A 22,321-nucleotide genomic window follows, 5' to 3' on the forward strand; every position below is an offset into this window, starting at 1 on the left:
AGTGTTTGTGTCTTGTGCAGGTGCTTTTTTTGTAATGTTCATCTTGAGCAGTCCAGTCATCCAAAGAGTTCTTTCACGTGGATTTGAAACATTTCTTTCTATAGAAATGAAAAACAGTTTGTAAGTATAGGGAAAATATAGAGATAAAAAATATAGCATATCTTTCAGTGAAACCTCCGTCCCTCCACCCAGAGTGGAGGGACGGTGGTGAAACTAATAAATAATGTTTGAGAATTGTATGTTCTAGGAAACAAGTATATTTGGCTTCTTTACCAAAAGTATGCTGCAATGTGAAGTATTAGCTATGCAAACACACTACATTGTGTGTACAATATACAATGTAACTGCCACATGTAATGACAAATAGATTCTATTCCAGAGTACAATGCATTTGTCCACAGTGGTATAGAAGACAATGCATGTACATACATATGGGCAGTGTTGACTGTCTGAACACTGGGTAGCTCAGCATAAAGGAGTAACGCCAAAACTTTATGTTACAAAAACAGTAAAAAACACTGGCCAGTGTATAAAATGTTACATCTCATGGAGCTCTGACGTACCATTGTGAAACGTTTTCGTCAAGTTGATTTTAATTGATATGATAAGATACCAAGTACATGTAAAATAACTCAGGTTTGAATCATTAATGAAGGTAGTATATGTACACACCCTGAATTTGAAAGACATATTCTTTTGCTCAGACTTGCCCTGAGGAAATTTACATCAAGAATAAAAATCAGGGGACACAGTGCAAAATTTGATACTTAGGGCAAAACACTCAATATTTTCCAACACTTGAAATTTCAAAATGGCTGGCATCCCTGAACTAACTCTTTTTTTGAGAAATTGAATTTTCTATTTTTGCAAAAATAACTGGTGAAAACTTTACTTCATGAGCTTCAATGTACATGTATATGTTAGTTCCCACAAGTGGTAGACCAAAACGGTATTTTATAAGTTTTAGAGTCTGAATACTTGTATCTGTCCTTGAAGTTCATTCTGCCTTGGTATCACACTTTACTTGCTGCAATACATGTAGTTTGTAATGACCATCTAGTTTATTAGACCTGTGTTTTACACTTTGTTAACCCTTTGAGTGCCAAGGTCAACTTCTGTTGTCTTAAGAATGTAACATAGCCAGCAACTTTTTTTAGATCTGGAGAATTTTTTTCAGATTTTTCCCAAAATTTTGGTCAAAAATTTTAGCAAATGAAAGGATTTGTCCAGTCAGTCCAAAATTATCAAAAAATTACAGAAAAATTCATAACACGTGGTAAAATGTTACACTGAAATTTTAGTAGGAAAAATTGAAGCACTCAAAGGGATAAGTATATTCAAGGTAGATATAATTTGCACATTACGTGAAGGACTTTGCATCTTGCACCCTCACAGTGTTCTATTGATATCTGTACATGTGTACATGTATCTAGATCTATGTTGTACTGTGTTCCCACTAGCCAAACCAACGCCGCCGGTAACTAACGGTTTTGATTGGTAAACACCTGTGGATTAACCCTTAATCTCTACTTATGTCCATACACGGAATTTCCTCCGGTGTTTTGAGGAAAACACCGGTGTTTTGCGCCCTCTACGTTCAATATATGTCTATAGTACAGGTTGGATATAAACAACAATGGCGGATGTCCAGGACGCAACTGTATCGGCGTGTCTCCTGTATTTCACCTTCATATGCGATCCAGACGGATTCAACAGTTCAATCGTCGCCTCAGGAATGCATAAATGGACTCACAACGAGACCCAAACATTGATATTCTTGCCTTGCTATTCGATGAGCAAGATCACTAAAACCCATTAAAATAATTTTTCACAAACCAAACAAAGGAAAGAATCTACACTGCGACTGATGAGAAACCACACTCGGGTTTCGAAACGCTAGCGTCAAAGGGCCACTCTATCAACTTTGTAACACCATAGGTCCGGCTGCGTCTCGCCATAAGCTTTCCCCACACAAACAAAAGATTACCGTACACACTAATCCAAACTTCCCTACAAATATCCGAGGCGAAACAAACATTTTTTATTAACACAAACAATCGGATAAGAATGTAGGAACACATTTTGAAACGAACCAAACACAAACTCGACACAAAACATTTTGGATAGTTAGGTGGGCAGCCTCTTTCACACTTTATACATGGGAGCGAGAGATCTGTTGTCTTCCATGGTTCGTGTCGAGTCCAGCTATGCGTACTGTGCACTCGAGCTGATAGGTCAGAGGTAATGTTTTGGACAAAAGTCGTCGCGAGAGGGCGTTTACACCGTCGTTAACCGTTCTGACACACAATTTGCGTCGGCGCGCCGTTGCAGGTCTGACGAAATTCGACGCCGTAGATCGACGCCGTCGCAGCACCGTCGTTAACTGTTCTCACACGTGGTTTCGTCGTTGTTTACCATAACAACGGCGTTCACAACGTTGTTAAATGCTGTGTCAGAACGGCCCTTATGTTGTACAGGTCTGTGCTTTAGGATTTTGTATTGACAAAGGGTTAGATAGACGTGTTGCTTTAAGTTTAAACATGGCGCAAGTGAAAGCTATGGTGTTGTCATTAATATGAAAGACACAAAAGATTAAAGACAAGGAATCTGTCCTTCCTGTTCTGGTTTTCCATTTGTTTGACTGAAACTTGAAAGCTAATGGAAAATACATGTAGCCGTGCTGGAGGGTCCAATGATAAGATGACTTGAGTATTACCAGATGTGTATGAAAGGTTGGAAAATGTCTGATGTAAAACATGTCTAGTCATAACCATAGTTACGTATGATCATTACACAGTGCATTGCACTTTACATCTATAACAATGCTGAACTTTACCTATGTATAAGAAAGCTAAAATCTGTTTTTGCACTTTATAATTTGGCCTTGCTTGGTACATGTATAAACTGCAACATGAACGGCATACCCTAAATGTACGGTATATAAAGTAAATGGACGTGTAACTTTATTTTTTTTTACTGCTAATAAAGTACAAAATGAGCTGGATATCTTTACATGCTGATGTCATACCGTCTTTCTGTCTAAGGTCTTTATTCAGTAATATAAGGCCTTCGGCCCATCATACTTTACATAGTATTCAAATGAAATAAGTGACAGGAAAGTAGAATATCACACACACTAACATTTTACATATCATTCAACTCCTTTCTCAGTCGCATTGAATGAAAAACATATGCAGATAAACATTGCAAAGTAGCTATATCATCAGTTGTCATCAATTGAATAAATTTCCTTTCAGAAGGTGGATTAAAATATCTTACAGGAATGTATTTCCTTCTCTGATTTTCAAAAAAGGACAAATTAAAAGGAAGTGGTATTCGTCCTCAATTTCTGTTCTATCACATAGTAAGCAAAATCTTAAATCTCGGTCTATTCCGAATTTACGATCCACCTCAATCCGTAAATAATGGGAAGAAGTGCGAAACCTTGCAAGCATTCGCGCATGTGCGAGGATCTTCACAGAAAAAAGATACTTTTCCGGCTCAATGGATGATTTCAATTGTCTGTACCATGTCAACTTTCGAGTGAACAGACTTCACTATACCACTTATCATACAGGTAATTTTTAAATCTCTGAACAAAAGTTTGCATAAAAGAATTTACATCATCTATTTCTTGTTTTTCCCAAACATCATGTAAATTACATAACTGCAACAATTTTTTAATATGCTGTACCCATGTTGGTTTGGATCTAACACCTGATTGTTCAATAGTATATAGCATGTTGTAGCATTTCTTTGGGTATCTACTTGAAGGCATTTTCAGAAGTTTTGTCCAATATTTAATGCAACGTTTTGCCGTATATAAAAAGATTTGATGTCTACCACATTCCCCTAAAACTACGACATTTGGTGCATTTCCAGCAACTCCTAAAAAATAACGACAGGCATAATAGTGAATTCTCTCTAGACTGTCATGTCTTTCAAAACCCCAAACCTCTGACCCATATGTCAAAATAGGTAAAATCATAGTGTCGAATAATTTAAAGAATGTGTTATAAGGAAGCATACCAATTTTTCTGCTAACCTTACAAATACCCATTAAAGCTTTACGTGATTGCTGTGCTAACGTTTTAGTTGCCATCGACCATATCAGTCTACATGAAAACATAATACCTAAATATTTATAATAAGAAACAACTTGTACTCTTTTCCCATTGAAAAACCATTTCTCAGCTTTTGAAAGAAAACCTCCTGCTTTAAATACCATAATTTTTGTCTTAGCTAGGTTCACTGACAATTTCCATGTTTTACAATATGACTCTAGACAATAAAGTAGACGTTGCAAGCCAACAATTGTATCTGAAAATAATACAACATCGTCTGCAAATAGCAAACAAAAAATTTCTATTAAATCTGGAAAAAGTTGGATGCCACGATAACCTCTATTTTGTATTTCACTAATTAATTCGTTTATAAAAAAGGAGAACAGAAAAGGACTTAACATACAACCTTGGCGTACGCCAATAGGGCAATCAAAGTAACCTGTATCTTGATGTTTTACCCGTACACATGATTTCACATCTTGGTACATTGCATATAGAATCTTAAACATTTTTCCTTTGATTCCACCTCGTAAGAGGATATACCAAGTCGCTTGCGCTCCACTGAATCAAATGCCTTGGAAAAATCGACGAATGCACAGTAAAATTTGCCTCTTTTACGTGATAAATACTTCTGGACGATGGACTGAAGAATAAAAATATTGTCAACAGTCGAATAACCACCACGAAAACCTGCCTGTGCTTCGTCAACTTTTCCAAGTGCTTCTGACCAGAAAGTCAAACGACTATTCAAAATGGAAGTAAAAATTTTACTGAAAATGCTAAGCAAAGAAATTCCCCTATAGTTTTCAGGATTATTAAATGAACCACTCTTATGTAATGGAATGATAATAGCTCTGGACCAATCCTCTGGAAAAGTACCAGAATCAAAAAGCCTGTTAAAAAGGACACTGAGATACGGAACCAAAAAGTTGCTAGTGGATTTAAAGAATTCGCCCAAGAGACAATCTGGCCCAGCTGCTTTTCCATTTTTTAATTTAGATATTGCTTTAACAATCTCATCGTTTGAAATAGGACGATTTAAAATTTCATAATCTATCTCATCGCAGTTTTCAAACATGTCAACCCCGCTTAAAAGACTTTCTAGGTCATCGGACATAGCAAAATCATCTACAAAAGACTCATCGAGTGCAAACAGCTCACTGAAATAAACATAAAATTCCCTTGGCATAATATCAACTTGCGCTGGATAAGAAGATACCAAACGTCTCAAAGTTCCCCAAAATAACTTTGAATTAGAGCTGGACAATGACGTTAGTGTATTTCTTACATCATTGTTGTAAACACGTTGTTTGTTACGACACAGATTCTTAAACTGATTTCGTGATTCCTTATACAACTGTAAATCATTTGTACTGTTTGACTTTCTAAATTTTCTTAAAAAATAGTACTTTCTACTCTTTAAATCAGAGCACTCTCTGTCAAACCAAACTGGTTGTTTTCTATACTTTGAAATATTTGTTGAAACCTTTTTTACCATGTCACATTTGTCTGCAGCAAACATAAATGAATCTACTATTTCATGGATAAAATCCCCAATATTTGAGTTTGTATCTGCGACTAATTCATCAAGTTTGTCCTTAACTTCACTTGACTGGAAAACATTTAAAAAGGAAGTTTCCTTTTCAGGACGCCACATACATTTTTTCAGAGCTACTGTGTTATGATCATGCACGCACCCGACATCAGACTTATCCATTGATTTAACAGAAAAGGACAAAGGAAAGTGATCGGATTCGGTGCGCTCTTCTACAGCAAAAGATGAAAGGATAGAAAACAGCTTTGACGATACTATAGTGTAGTCAACTACGCTCGTACCAGCATTTGCAACACATGTATATTCACCTATATTTGCGTCCATACCAACTCTGCCGTTTACAATATGCAAATTAAAAGTACAGCACAGAGAAAGAAGAGAGTGACCAAAGGAATTTACTTCTTTGTCTTTTGACACACGTTGCATATTGAAAAAATCTCTGTCGTACACATACGCACAATCGATAATGTGTTCTGTGTCATCATCTATTATATAATCCCGTTCTTCACCAGTACGGGCGTTCAAATCCCCAGTATTATCAAATAAACCTCGGGTAATTTTGCAAGAATGTTACACAGTTCATTTTCTAATAATTCTACACCATTTAAAGAGGACAAATTTTCGTAAACAGTAGAGTACCGAGGAGAAATATAAATACTACAAAAAAGAACATCTTTGTCTAAATTAAAAATACCTCCTTCAAACAGAAGAAAAATACAATCATGGAGATTTGACTTAATCTGTTTGACATATTTTCCAAGGTGACTGCGTACAATTGTACAAACACCACCAGGGTGTCTACCAAATCTCGCCGTTCTCCCTCGAGCGTTATCGAAAATCTGAAAACCTGGGAAATTATTTGAAAAATCCCCATCTCTCTGTGCCCAAGTTTCAATAAAGGAAACAACATCAAAGACATAAAATAATTTGCAAAATCAAAAGAATGGAGCTTGGTCTTCAAGCCTTGAACGTTCCATGTCAAAAAACTAACATTAGTTGGGCCATGGCCGAACCCCTAGTCTGGGTTTCCCTGCATGCGGGACTGCAGACGCGTTCGCGGACGATCATGCTTTGTCATTGATTTAGCTGTACCACCGTTTGTGCCTTGTCTTGAATCTCCATCAGTACGACTCTGAGAAACAATTAATCTGCCGTTTTTATAATATGCAGTCTTACCCTGTTTCCTAAGATCTGCAACAGTCCTCCGCTGGCGCTTTGTCAAATCGTTCCCTATTCCAATTCCGACTTCTTTCAATTTTTGTCGCGCGGTCAAGGCAAGTACTTTATCATCCCAATGATGGAACTTGGCAATTATTGGACGCGGTTTATCTGTCCAATTTACAGCAACACGGTGAGCTCTTACGATATATCTTGAGTTCCATGATTTTTTGCCGACGTGTTGGTTTAGAACTTCTACTACTTTTTCTTTACATTGGTCGAATGTTTCGCCCGGATCTTCATTTATGCCGTATAGCCTTACGTTGTCTCTCCTGGAGAATGATTTGAGTCTGTCTGTATCGTCATCAAGCTGATCTAGACGCTCCACAATTTCGTCAAGTTTTTGAGATGTGGCTGACATATTGAGTTCGGTCACATTTCGGTTTTCCTTCAGTTCATTTACTTCAGCCTCTATTTTACTGACAGACGTTTTCAGCTCTTTACATTCATTGCTAAGTTCAAAGCAGGAATTTTTCAACTCACCCTGGGAAGTTTTCAGTTACTGTAATTCGCCCCGAATTTCTTTGCGAGTATTTTTCATTTCGGTCAATATTTCAGATTTCAATAATTCCATAGCCTCGAGTATATCCTTTTCTGGCCCAGGGTTTAGTTCAATGTCACCTGATAATTGAAGCAGTCGTGTAATAAATGGCTGACTGACCTCAAAGCTAACAAAATCCGTCGCTGTACATCTAGATAACACGGAATTTTTACACCTTGTTCTGACACCTGTAGAATGCATGCACTGAGAGGTGGACACGGATCGGTGAAGTTCGAATGAAATGGTAGAAAGCTTCTTTGTGCGGACTTCAGCGTGCACTGACTCAAATCTTGAGCAAGACATAGCTGTCCAGTTTCTTCTAATGATGTCCAGAACAAGTCTGTGCCAGATATTATTAAATCTGCACCGCAAATAATAAATGTACAAACCAGCAAGTAGGCCATTGTTCTATGCATTATGCCGCGCTTGTATGGAGTCCTCGTCACGCCATTCTGCCCAGTCAAAATATTTCTCCAATTTTTCGGTTGAGAAAAGCAGCCAATCCGACTTCTCCAACTAACAATATCTACACCCATCTTCGAACAACTTCTTTGGTGACTTTTGAAGTAAAAACTTCCAAAGTTTCCGAGAAAACGCAAAGGTTTTCACGGAACGATGTGAACATGCAACCTGTCGATGTGACTCGTGTCACGTGACCTCTCATACCGTCTTTCATTTTCTATCAAAAAGTAAATTTAGAGACTTAATGGTTTCTTTCATAAATCATTGCTACATGTATAGTCACCAATGTACAATTATTTGATAATTTTAATGTAACTTGATTTGCGGCAAAAAGATGGCGTAACAGACTCTGAACTCTGATGTAGAAGCAGGTACACTCTATCACTTGGCAATATCATGTGCAGTTACATGTATATTTAGTTACACTTTAGTTAAAATATAGGCATTTACACTTGTTACAATATAGGCATAAGTGACATTGTGCTAATCAGGGATTCACACTGTCTGTCACACATGTACAGGTGTGAGATCACAATAAACTCTCTATTTAGACCTGTGGAGGAGGGGGGCTGGAGGGGGAGCCCAGCAGACCATATCCAGCATAGCCATTCACTTGCATTTGAGACAGTCCGTGTATCTGGGACAGGTGTGACGTTGCACACAGATGAACAGAATCACCATACCGGTATACAGTAGTGCACATGTAAATGTGCACCAACAACGAAATGTTCAACACACACTGTATCTAAAAGCAACAGAACCATCAAGGACGTGTTCATGCAAGCGTGTTACTTCTTTAAAAGTCTCACGCTTTTTGTTCTTTTTTTGTTTGTTTGTTTACTCTCTCCCCATGTTTTACAACCTGTACTGTCACAAGGTCTCCCCGTCATTAAAATCACGGTTGAGAGCTGTTTTAGGTCTGATAGGCAGTGTTTTACAGTGACTACAAAAATCTGTTTCTCTCTCGCTGTCTCTCTCACTCTCAGCAAAAATAATCATTGAAAGGAGGTAATGAAGCACAAATGCCTTGAAAGGAAATGAACACCATCTCTCCGTGCTGAGAAAGTACAAATGTCAGGTTTATTTTCAGAAAATTGCAGTATGCACCACCAAGACAGAGGTTAATGCAGGGATAGTTTACAAATGGCAAGCTATGCAAGAAATCCAGACTGGTTATGAGTACATGTAGCTCCAGACATCACGTACATGCTAGACTCCTGGCTCTGCTCTGCCACGTTCTGATAGACCTATTTTCAGTCCACCGCTAATCAAACATTGAGCGTGACTCGATATTGTGCAGGCTGAAATCCACCCCGCTTACCGGTGCACCATGGGAAGGACCTCTGTAAACGGAGCCGCACAATACGCCGCATTGAGACTGTAGTCTGCAGTGGGCCACAACAGTTTTGAAGTGTGTGGTGGCTAAAACCGGCATATTTTTAAACCAGTGGAGAGGTCTTCTCATGAACGGTGTATTGTAACTGGTTACTCAAGACTCCAGTCGGCCATATTTCACATTCCAATTAACTGATAGTGTCTTTTCCCCAGTGAGTTGATGTGGTCGCTTAGGGTCATGACTGATTGCATGAGGTAGCCAGTACACCTGTTTGGAAAACGGCTTGAAAGAAAGTGAATGGAAAAAAAGGCCTTGCAAAACGCAGTCAGTAGTACCGGTGTCTTAGGGTCAAAAATATGTTTATAATATCAATGAAAGGAAAGTGAAATTTTGTAATATCCATAATCATTTGATTCATTACTGGAGTTATTGATTTAATTAGCATTGGATATATTCTATGGAGTGCTTATAGGATTAAACATTTCACCACAGCGTAGTTTCAATTCAGCCTCCATTGTTTATGATTGGGTGATTGGATCTACGTGTATTGCGGGGAATTGGGTTCAGGAGGTTAATATTATGGTGAGTGAGTTTATATTGTGGCAAATATCCCCCAGTTAGTAGGATGTTAGTGTTGCATGTGTGTTGCCTGGTCGTATTTTTGCCTGTCAATGACCTGAAGTCAGTGCATGTACAGTCTATCAGATGTACGACCATCAACTGCTGTCTGAGTGTGAGTTTTGCCCTTTGACTGCAGAGATGTACAGTATGTTCTCCAGATAAGAAAAAATGATCCTATAGGACTCAGAGAACATTTCTGCAAGGGAGGTGCATATTTGATGCATATGTCATTGACCGCAAGGCTTTTCGAAAGAGTCAGAAAGTACATATACATGTGTGATACAGTATCTGAAAGAGATGAAGTTTTCATCCTGAGGGCTGTCTCAGTTGTAGTGTGCAGGACCATACCTCCCAGATGTTCACATTTTGAAATGTCTTGGCATTCCAAAGGTGAATCAGGTCAACCATTGCGTGGTTTTAAGAATGATAACATATGCATGTAAAGGTAGAAGAACCCCTGTCAGTAAAAAGGTTGAATGAAGACCTCTTGAAGGCAAAGCGTTGTCCAGATTAGTATTCATTTGTGACAATACTGCAAATTGTATACAAGCTGTTGTGTTGGCAAATATAAAACTGATTTTAAGGTAGAATATTCCTCGGGTAAGGTAGAACTTTCCTCGGGAACAGATATTTGGATTCTGAATCTTTTTAAATTTTTTTCTGATCTACCACTTTTGGGGGTTCATTTTAAAGCTCTTGATGTAAGAAAACTTTTCACTGTCTTAGTTTTTCAAAAATCGAAAATTTTATTTTTCTCCATAGAGTTAACTCAGGGATGGCAGCCATTTTGAATTTCAAATATCGGTAAACCTTGGGTAATTTGTTTCTCTAGCAGCAAACTTTGCACAGTGACTCCCGATATTTATTCTTGATTTTGAAAGAGAATAGTTGAAATATTCTTTGAGGAAAGTTTGAGCAAAAGTGTCTTTCACTTTTGAGGCACACACTACCTTGTAATGTAATGAAGGAAAGCAAATAAAGACATATTTATTTACAGAAGGAAAATGATGGAAATATTTGTCTAAGTTACAGGGGTAGTATTGGTACCTTTAATTATTTCATATCTTTTCCCATCCAATCATATTGTCCAATGAGAAGAAAAAAGTTGGTTTGAACTGAGCCTCAAGTGTTGTTGAAGGTCAAAGGTCAAAAACAGTCCATGCTGCCAGATGATAGTCACATTGCTGGGTTAATTAAAAATTCTGTTTGTTTTATTTGCAGTACTGCATTGTGTCATACATGATTAGGTATCCTGGGGACTTGATTGCTTCTTGCCTGTAAAATCTTTTGTTTTCAGACAGCGAAATCACAATCAAGATTATTTCACACAAGTTCAGTGTAATCAAACTGACTAATTATATGCGACGGTCATGAATTATTTATTACTTATCTTTGACCAATACCAATACTGGAAAGAGACTGTCATTAGCTACTCTTTCACATGTCTTCTGAAGGCGAAGTGCAACTTTTCTGCCTTCTTCACAATTTTTTCTCCAATGTATCTTTTGACAGACGTAAGCCACTCAGTTGATCAAGATTTTCACACATTTAGTACCATCATATTGTGTTTTTGTCGTGAGGTCGTTGAATCACTAGCAGACTCTTGTTCTTAAGATTTTGATGAACCTTTCAAGCGTACATAGCGTACAAGTGTTATTATTATCAGCTGACTGTTCACACCATGCACAGTCAGGGCTGTCAATGTTTTTCAGAATAGAAGGGTACAAGTGAAAGAACAGGAGGGTACAGCCTTGTGCGGAGCGAAGCGGAGCAAGGTGTGCGCGCAAGCGCACGCGGGGGGAGGCCAGGAGGGGGGTGTCCCCCCTCCTGAAGCTGAAGCTTTTCTAATTATTCATCTTCAATGGTGGCCTGTGGTGGCACTTTTGAGGGCAATTTACTGTCAAGTTTATTATAACTGAAGTATAAAAAGTAACATGAAATTGAATCTTGTGAAATAAATTATGGAAGACAAACAGAAGTATTACGGAGTTTATATGTTTATTGATACACCAGGTTATTATTATTTGCCTACAAATTGTGTTGAATTACAACCTGCTTAATAAAGATCATAATCTGAACCATAATCAGAATCACTGGAGTACTCATCTAAGCCCAAGGCTTGTATCGGTATAGCAGTACCAGCTGACAATACCTCAATATTGTGTGATTCTCAGGCTGATGAAACAGTAGCTTCAGAAACCACATCTGCAAAAACTATTTCTTCAGATGTAGCTTTAGAAACTACACCTGCAGAAACTATTCTTAAGAAACAACACCTGCAGAAAGTAATTCAATAATTGCAATACGTTCCCATTCAAAAACAGCTAATCGTATTAGAATCTAAAAAAATCTTGTCCCCACTGTAAAACTGATGTCATAACGTCACGACAAAAAATTCCGATCTGCGTCTGGTTGATACTGCTGTAATTTTATTTTGTCTGTTTCAAGACCTCTCCTCAGAGTTACCGGCTATGAATTTCCAGTGTGAAAATTTACAAATGTAATGGGGTAAATACGAGACCATTACCAGAGACAATTTGAGTAGACGCTACGTCATACAAACAATTACAATACTCAAGTTTACATCCACTTATGAAATTGCGTGCCTTCGTTGTCCGTCGGCCTCTCAGTTGACAAGATTGAGAGAATGTTGATTTATTTACATAGTAAATCCTTGCGCGTGAAAGTTAACGATCATATATTTTCTCCTGATGACTATCATAGTATCTATTTTGATATCCCTCACAGTAGTCAGAGTTTTGTCGAAACCCACGCCTGCCAAGTGGGTAGGCTCACTACATGCATGTTATATCCATATCCAAAACATGGTTTACCTCCACGCCGCACGTACGTGCAAGATACCGCGAAAGTATATAGTCAAGCCTAGCTAAATTTGTGATTGCCCTAAACATTAAAAAGTGTTGGTCTTGGTAAATGATTTGAAGGATCGGAATACCGATATTTGCTTTTGAGGAAAGATTTCGGATGTCGGAAAATATTTATCAAACTTCAATACTCGGGCCTTCGAAACAACCACAGTACACAGCCGTACGAATACATTTCATAGAACGGCGGCTTGGTGCAAAAAATTCAGTGGTAGTCAAAACTCACTAAAAATTATGTCAATCCCCACAAAGTTTGTTTTGCGTTGAGTAAACGATTCTTACTCATTGTAAAGAGCGTTCACGATCTGCAAACGGGAAAACAAATCAAAATTCCAGTCGCTAAATACACGTAATGCTATGGCATTTTGCTCAGACGCGGCGTGAAATCTGCATTGCATGCTATTACCATTGATGGATTGAACCCCCGATCACTGAAATTCATCAGGAAAATAAAATGATTTACAAATATTGACATTACTTTTATATCCAGAGCTAGTGTGAGCCTCTCGGGGGTCTTTTTTGGACCCATAAATCCAACGAGGCGCGAGGCTGTCGACTTTCGTAGCCATATCGATCGTGTACGTCCGAAAACCAATCAGAACACGTAAAGCTTTTGACAGTACCGATTAAAACCAATCAGAAATCGGCTACCAACGAGCCTTAGGGGCTGCGCCTCTGTAGCACAGCGCAGCCAACGGTAGAATTTGGACAGGAAAGAATTCATAACGTGTGTAAAGATCATTATTGCAGGCCTTGAATAGGGAAAACAGGCGGCGGCAAGACCTGTGTCAGACGGCGATTTGCCGCCGGTGACCGGCTATAATTGACAGCCATGCACAGTTGTACAGTAGAAGAATTCTAATTTACAACTTGATATGGTAGTACAATACCAACCACATTCATGTACATGTACAATCCTAGATGCAAAGATTGACATATCTGACATTGTCCCAAATAAATGGATATATTTTAAGACACTTTGAATAAGCTGCTTTCTTTTATAACATTTTTGGATGTTTTCTTTCAGAAGATAAAAAGACATCCTAACCATTGTAAATATATGGAAAAGTTTGAATTAATGGCATCTTGAATTTGTGAATCAAACCACTTAGCTAGAAGCTTGCAATGTTACATGTACATGTATATGCTGTACAAATATTGTATGTGTGTTAATGTACAATGTACCTTGGGTATTTTTTTCTCATTTGCTCTTTTTTGTTCTCATTGCTTGATTCATAACCCTCCATCTCAGATCCCAGGATAACCCTGCTGTTTTCTTATTTCTTTCCTCCCAAACTTGTGACCTGAAATGCCCCCAGACCTGACCCTTCAACCTGCCGAGTTCTCAGTCCTGTTCTTTTTTCTTTCCTCCACAGGTCCTGACCAGGAAGACCCCAAGTTACTGACCCTTGACCCCGCGGCGCACAAATTCAAATTCAACTTCCCGGTGCCGGATAGCAACTTGCCGTGTTCACTGGAAGCCGACAAGGGATATGTCAGATACACCATTGAAGCCACTCTAGCGGACTGTATCCGCGGCAAATATAATTTACAAAAAGAAAGGAAATTCCTGGTGCTTGGATCGTCACCAGATCTTAATCAAATTATAGATCTATATGTAAGTCTGGCAGTCTTGTCAAATGTGCCATTTTGATGTTCTTTCTCTTTCTATTTATTTGGTGTGAAATGTGGTTTGTCCTCTTTACTGAACTACGATATCAGCCATAATAACGATAACAACAAGCCAAGCTCTTACAAGCGGTAGAGACTCATATACACATAAATACTTTGAAGACACAATGTTTACAATACCAGTATATACGGTAGTACTGGACATTGCGATACATCATCAGATTATTGATATGACACACATGTCCACGTACCAATCAGAACTGTATGAGTTGACCTCAGCCAGCCACCAACTTGACATGTTCCAGGCAACAGAATACCATAACTTTACGGTACTTCTCACAAGAAACAAACATCAAATGATGTCAGAATGTGAGGGCTTTGTACTTTTTATGTTGATGGCAATGTAGAGAAGTACCGGTATGGTATGGTCTTGGTTCTGCCCTTGCAGAGAAGATTGACCATACAGATTCTTTCATACACTTGCCATACTCATGGTTATTTGTTTGCAGACATACACTCACTATTGAAGAATTTCTTTGGATAAAACACAGTGTTCTTTTATTTGAGATCAATGTTGAAAGTCATTTTTAATGCACACGGCATCTACAAATTTTAAAGCATCTTATTTTCATCTGTTTGAAATATTGAAAATAAAGATTGTGTTCAGGTTTGCGATTGAAGGGATGACTTAAAGGACACATTGGAGTTAGCTTGGACTATAGTTTTGATCGAAAGTAGACTTGCTTTTTAACCAAAGTTAGTAGAGTATTAAATTGATACAGTAGCCCGTGGGAAAAATGAATTTAATTTGCCTGGCAATTAGTCATATACCGTAGGTGACCCAAGTTTAACCCTTTCACCACCATAGTTTGTCCCAAATCCATTGTTTTCTATGGTAAAGTTGGACCTGTATACAGGGAACTGGGGGTGAAAGGGTTAATTCTCCAAGTTTTATAGTACTGGTATAGAAGACAAGATAACTTGATTAGTTTTGAGTTAGAACAAAAGTAACACCATCATCTGCATGGAATGTAGACTATTTATGCTACAGGACAGATCAAAAGTTCATTTTGTGGCATCAATGCCTGGCTGGCATAATGCTTGGCACCACATGACATGAGACACTCTCCTGGAACTTGACTTGAAACTTGTCAACACAATGCAAAGGTATCCACTGGAAATAGAGAGATTCACAGCATTCCCACTGGCACATCTTTTCAAGGATAGAGTTGACAGAAACAATACTACAGTATAGAGAGCTCATTGCTAGTGTCAGTGTGTGTCTATGTTGCCATGGAAACTACCTAAGACAGTCTAGGCATCTTTGTCATTGTCAGCATGCGATTGGCAAAACCAACCGACAAATGAGAAACTGAAACAGTCTTTAGACTGTACATGTAGGTGAAGACGGAATGACATTTTCTGGCCATTTTGTGACATTTCCCTAATGCAGTAATTTGATGTAGTACCAGTTTGAATTTTGTGAACATCTCTGTCATGCTAGTGAGATCTATTAACCCTCTCGTCTTGATGGTTTGACCCGATCCCATTGTTCTCTATGGTTAAGGTATACCATTTCAGTGGGAAATGGGCATGAAAGGGTTTAGATATTTGATATCAAAGTGCAAACAAACTACAAATAGCAAGTGCAACTTTTGAAGGTCAATATTTGTTGATTATTGATTTTGCCAAAATACAAATACACTATTCATATTCAGCCATTTGGTTGGCAATAGTAGCAATGATTGGAGTAGTCTGCAAGTGAAATAGATCTTATTAGATCAACAAGTTCATTGAACATTAACTATACATTCAACCAAATTCTATTTGATAATTGTAAACTGTATCACTTCACAGAAAATTGTTTACTGTTGATTATTATTTTCAAGCCATCATGCACAGTACATTAGAGATCTTTCACTTTATAGCACAATTTGATTGTACTTGCATAATTGTCATTAAATGATGCCAACTTGGTCCAAAGGTCACACATATAGATCACTAATTCCTAGATATGTAATTGCCAGATTCTTGCTTATAGGAATATACTGTTGACATGCAAGCATTCAGTTTTCAATAACTAAATTTAGTTATTTGTAGATACCAATATGTTGAAGAATGCAGATATAATCTAAACAGGAGTTGTACCGTACATACATGTATGCACACTGTAATATGGTATCGTTCAGTTTTGTAATCTGTTATCAATCCATGTCTCTTTTGTATCTTTTTCATCTCCCCTCTGCCTTTCCCAATTTTTCATCCCTCCTATTTTTCATCCTGCTGTAGGAATCCATGGAACATGAAGAGGAAAGAGCCATTGGATGTTGCAATAAAACTGGCAATCTATCCGTGAAGGTTGAGCTGGACAGGAAAGGTTACCAGCCGGGTGAAAATATGTACGTCAACATGCAACTGCACAACAATAGTAGGACGCGGATCACTGGCATGACTGTCTTACTCATACAGGTGAGGGTTTTCCAGTGTCTGATGCAACACTCAGTGCATCAGGGTGTGTGACACACCTGTGCGCTGTCTGTTGCAACACTCAGTACATCAGGGCATGTGTGACACACCTGTCCGGTGTCTGTTGCAGCACTCAGTACATCAGGGTATATGACATACCTATCTGGTGTCTGTTGTAGTAATCAGTACATCAGGGTACATGTATGTGACACACCGTACCTATCAGTACTCAGTACATCAGGGTGTTTGATACACCTGTCTGGTGTCTGTTGCAGTACGGTACTCAGTACATGAGGGTATGTGGCACACCTGTGATTTGAATTCTGAAGTGTCATCAACAAGGTTATGTCCAAAGTATTTGTGAAGGAACAAGGATAATTAGACATGTGCATGGCAAACAAAACCCATTCAATTTGACTTAAACCCCACTCTCCCCTCCCCTCCGTGAAAGTTTGAAAATACCGAATCCAATTTGGCTTGTAGTTGGTACAATTGTCCATAGGATAATTAAAAAAAGCCCCCAACCCCTAAACAGATTGACTTTTATTTGTTATGCATATGTTGTCATTATCTATGGCTCCTCATTGACTTGATAACTCAAAGACTTGGTGTGCTGCTTTTGAGAAAGTAGGCATACCCTATCTGGCTTTTGTTTCAGTTGCATTGTCTGTGCTGTAATTAAAAGACAATAGAGCCAGACAACATCACAGTGGGATGAAAGCTTTGCTTTTCCATCACATTCCTTGACAGTGAAATCAATTAAGTAATTGGCCAGGGTGCAATTGAAAACAGGTGTATGTAAAACAGTTGTACTCTTAACTTTACTCGCTCTTTCAAACGTCATATTTCAAAATGAAGATGAAAATGTAAGTGTTTATGATATCAGTGAATGCCTGAACCAGTCTCTGATGTGACAGGCAGATATGGTAGTAAGCAATTGTGTTCAATGGTTTGCAAGGGGTCCTCCATAGAGAATTCTCAGTAGATCTTTACTCTGTTGTGTAGGAGACAATGCCATGTCTTTTCACAAACCAAAACAAAAAGTACCCAGTACAGCTGGGCTAAGTAGTAAAGCCATTGATATCATTGAAGACAAGGGTGTCAATTTTTTGTTGCAGCCTTTTTATGTCACTAAAAATTTAATACGCGTAGTATTTTACCCTGTTCATCCTGATTCCCTTCAAACTGCTCACCCCCAGTTCCCTGTAAACAGATCCACAATCACTATTGATATTAATGGGTTTGGGTCGAACCATGGTGGTAAACAGGTTAAACAGACACACACTCAATGGCTTTGGGCGCAGTCATTGTGACATAAGGGTTGAATCAACCATGAACTCAAAAAATGTCATCTTGTGATATAATGAGTGTGAAGCGTACACCAATATGCTATGTGCCAAGTTATGCACTTTGATAGATCAGTTGATCGCTCATCTGCATATTGAAATTTTTCAGACACCAGAAACACATTAAATGCTATATCCAATGTCTGTTGGTACAACAGAAGGCATAGTTTGTCTTCCACATTTTTAAAGGCGTCCCAAGACGCTGATCTCAGTTGCTGTTAAGCATGTCTCAAGACACTGATCTGTGAAGCTCTCCTTTCGTAATAATACCAAGGTAGACAAGAATAGCATCTTGAAGACTGCAGCTTCATTTCTTGAAGAAGTTTGCCCTTGGTCATACAGTAATCACAACAAAATGGTATGCGTAGCTGTACATTCCAACAGTTTTAACCTCAAGATGTGAGTGACTCATGCTCAGTAATTTGTAGCCGCGTGTATACACACAGAATAGTTGCAAATAAGTGAGGAAGTGATGATAATACTAGAATGGCCTTTCAATTGAAAGACTGGAGAGAATACTTGCATACAACTCATGTAGTGAACAATTATTTAATGAGCAGCTTTCAGAAGACTATACAAAGATGCTTGCTTCTACTGTTGCATTGGATCCATGTCAGTATTACCGTACCGCTTAGGCGCTTTATTGTGTAACATGCACCAATTACTGGCATCATGAATGCTGGATAGACATATCGTAAATTGGCAGCCATTGTGGCCAGTGAAAGCGTACGGGACGTATCTTTAGTCTTGTCGGCAAATCTGGTAATTCTATTGAGGGGGTGCAAACTGGCGGAATGATCCGGTATTTGTGTTTGTCCGGAATGGGTGTTATGTTCCCTTTGAAATCAATACAAAGCGGTTGATTACCAGTGTATTGTGTTGACATTTTGTAATAAGTTTTTTGACATGGGTAAATGTGCGTCCAGTGTCGGAATGAGCCCAACTCAGAGCTTTATCACTGTCCATAATATCTGTGTTGTTGAGAAGATAATGAGATGTAATGAAGCGGCATAAAACGACTGTCGTAAAACAATCATAAGTAATGTTAAGATCATGTTTTGACAGAAACCGTACTGTGGGTTACATGTTTGCTGAGAAGATGATAAGCTAAAGCTAAAGTTTATGGAAGAGAACTTCTTATATTTTGGCCCTACCTCTTTTACGGATTCTTATACTTTTTTTGTTGCAATCAGCTTATGTTCGTTCTGTTCAGTTTCTCATCCAGGGATGGCCAAAGTCAGTAGTTAAAAAATCTTACGACCGCCAAATGTTTATTCTCATACCAACTCATTTACCACTGTGTAGTGCGTTGATGTTTATAATGTGTAGGGTCAAATAAATCCTGTGCTTTAATCTCTGTGACCAAACATTTTTGTCTGAATCTGAAAGTTGCCATTTTTTGTGATCTGTTGAACTGGCTGTTGGACTTGTTTGTACTTATTGCAGTGTACCATATATTAGAATTGAAGGCTAGAGGATCACTGAATGTGCCTCTAACCCTATCACTACAATGGTTTGGTCCAACCCCATTGTTTTCCATGGTGAATGTGGTCCATACACAGGGAAACGGGGTGAACAGGTTAATTACATCATCCTCTGACCACAAAAACCTGAATAAGTTTGCCCATCTTTTGCTTGTGAAATGAGCTTTGGACAACCACACCTGGTCCCTCTTCCTCAAAATAATACCATACACCTTCAGTAATTATTTGATTACCACGGTTCGGAACACTGTCTGCATGATTATAATGGGTTTCCATTAGACAGAAGGTGGCATATGGCACTTTGTTCAAAATTACCACTCACATCCTGAAAGGGGATTCCTTATTGGGTTCCTATGAGATTTTGTCCCATAAGATTTCAATGAGATGTGTTTGGTACTGTGTCCCGTGAACAGTGTAATTTACAACTTCCCTGCAGTGTGTATACCATGGTACAGGATGGTGTATTTCATAATGCCACAGACAGACAGTGCAGCCCCTTCAGACATGCAAGTACGGTACTGTACATTGTAATATCGAAATACAGTACTGTCACGTCAATGCAAGGATGCTGTAACTGACATTTTTGCTAGAGCCACTTAACTCCTAGAGAAATGACTCGGAATTACTTGTTACATAGGCTAAGATTCAAACAAAGAGAAATCGTAAGGTAGAACTATTGTTGATTATTATACATCTACCATCGAGAACAATAGAATTTAGCGTGCGCTAAAAAAGCCGTACGGAACTCGCGCCCGTTCCGTACGGCACGGTTTCAAGGCGCCCCATTCCCTGCGGCTGTATCTGCACGTTCACTGTAGAACGGTTTCAAGGGACCCCTTGGACGAGTGCCAGAACAAGTCTCGCGCGCTCTGTACGTACGTATGTGTGTAGTGCACACACTCCAAAACGTGCAGAAGCACGTCCGAGGTAACGTTCCACACTGGCGCGATAAAATCGGAAGAAAAATTGCACGAAAACAGTCACTACTCCGACATTTTGATGCCCCGATCAGGAATGTAAGATGTATAATAATAAGGTTCGCGTCGGGCGATACGCTGCGCCAATGTCCTCGTGCATCCTTTGCGGTATTTTCGTAATAACCTCATAATATTTATTAGAACATGTTTCACATTCTTATTGAGGCTGTAATTAATACTAAGTTTTTCTAGCACACCTGAAAAATGAAGAAAATTGGCAGATTAGACCTTAGTGCACTGACGCGATGTCGTGTCAAAAGTGTCAACTCAAATTGTCCTTCAATGGGCAAATGATGACTTTCTTACCATTTCGTTTTTCCAGATTGCATCATTCACTGCGCAACCTCCAGGTATCACTGGTGCTATCGCAAGGGGTGTCCTGGGAAGACAGACAGAGACGAGGTCTTGCAGGCAAGTTATAAGTAGGCTTGAAGAAGACGGATGTGGGGCAAGGAGTTCCAGGAGTTGGGTCCAAAAAGAATTAAAAATACCCCAGTCCTGTGCCACAACGGGGCTACAGGGGTGTGATTTTATTGATATAAAGTACTTTGTAGAGGTAAGTCTACGTGTCTGCAGACAAATTCAGAACGATTTTGATTGAAGTGTTGGTTGACTCAGTAGCACACGCCTCAAAACTTCCACTTCTGAACTTTTATGCAAACTTCATTCAAGGAAGCTTTAAACCATTCTCTTTTAAAATTAAGGATAAAAGTCAGTGGTGGTCATCCTATATTTATGAGCAAAACAAATTTCCCAATTTTTATACTGCATTGAAAATTCACAATGGCAGCTGTCCCTGTGTCAACTCAATGGGGAAAAATCTGGTGTTTGATTTTCATGAAAACAAGACAGTAAAAAACCTTGCTTACTCCACAACCTTTGAAATCAGTTCACATAAACAGAATACCAGCAAAGTATTGTAGAAGTTTGAGAGTCCAAATATCTGCCCGAGACACAAGCTACCTCGATTAACACTCCTATCAAAATAGAACTCTCTGCAGACTACTTTAAATGTATTTGTAGGATCATTGTTTACCACTTGTATGTCAGAGAAATCTTTTTTTTATTTCATCTTCAGTATTTTCCAAAAATTGTAGCCAGATTAGCTAGCACAAGATATCTATGAAAATAAGCTTTCACTTTCAAAATGCCACAGTCGAAAAGATTTTATCAGACAAGCTGTATTGCCCAAGAGAGTTTGATGACTGTCTTAACTCCTGATTTTCCTCAAATGAATGAAATCTCAATGTCTTCACCCCATTTCTTTATAAACTGATCCACAGTCACTATTGATAACAATACATGTGGGCCAAACCATGGCGGTGAAAGGGTAAAATTTCTGACAAGCCCCACTGGTAACACTGACACTGGTAACTTCTTTTCACAGCTTCAGGCATCATTCTCAGGATTTTGCCAACCTGATCTCACGCTACGCTGTCCAGTTACAATAGGACTTATACCACACAGGCATCGGCATCGGCGGCATGGTCACCATGGAAACACGTCAAGTCGTAACCGTTCGGCCAATGCATCGATGTCGAGTCGTAACCGCAGTCGCACAGCGAATGCAACGACGACGACGGCGCCAACTCCCGACGGCCAAGCAAACACACCAAGTGCAATGGATATTGAAAAGAGTTTAAGTAAGTATTTGAAGTTTGACAAATTTTACATAATAAGGTAGACTGGCCCCAGTCACTTGGCTTTTCTCTTCAGCAGGCAGCTATTATCTGG

The 22,321-nt window shown here is 38.8% G+C and overlaps 1 protein-coding gene across 1 annotated transcript in view; it reads left to right on the top strand.

Annotated features, from left to right (window-relative positions):
* The window catches only part of LOC139132268 (arrestin domain-containing protein 4-like), a 50,404-nt gene that overhangs the window by 22,283 nt on the left and 5,800 nt on the right, over positions 1 to 22,321 (top strand). The window contains exons 3-6 of the mRNA XM_070698660.1: positions 14,059 to 14,300; positions 16,604 to 16,783; positions 20,910 to 21,143; positions 21,975 to 22,230. Coding sequence (XP_070554761.1) covers positions 14,059 to 14,300; positions 16,604 to 16,783; positions 20,910 to 21,143; positions 21,975 to 22,230 — 912 coding nt within the window. The remainder of the gene's footprint in view (positions 1 to 14,058; positions 14,301 to 16,603; positions 16,784 to 20,909; positions 21,144 to 21,974; positions 22,231 to 22,321) is intronic.

This window comes from Ptychodera flava, chromosome 1, assembly GCF_041260155.1.
Source record: "Ptychodera flava strain L36383 chromosome 1, AS_Pfla_20210202, whole genome shotgun sequence".
NCBI lineage: Eukaryota > Metazoa > Hemichordata > Enteropneusta > Ptychoderidae > Ptychodera > Ptychodera flava.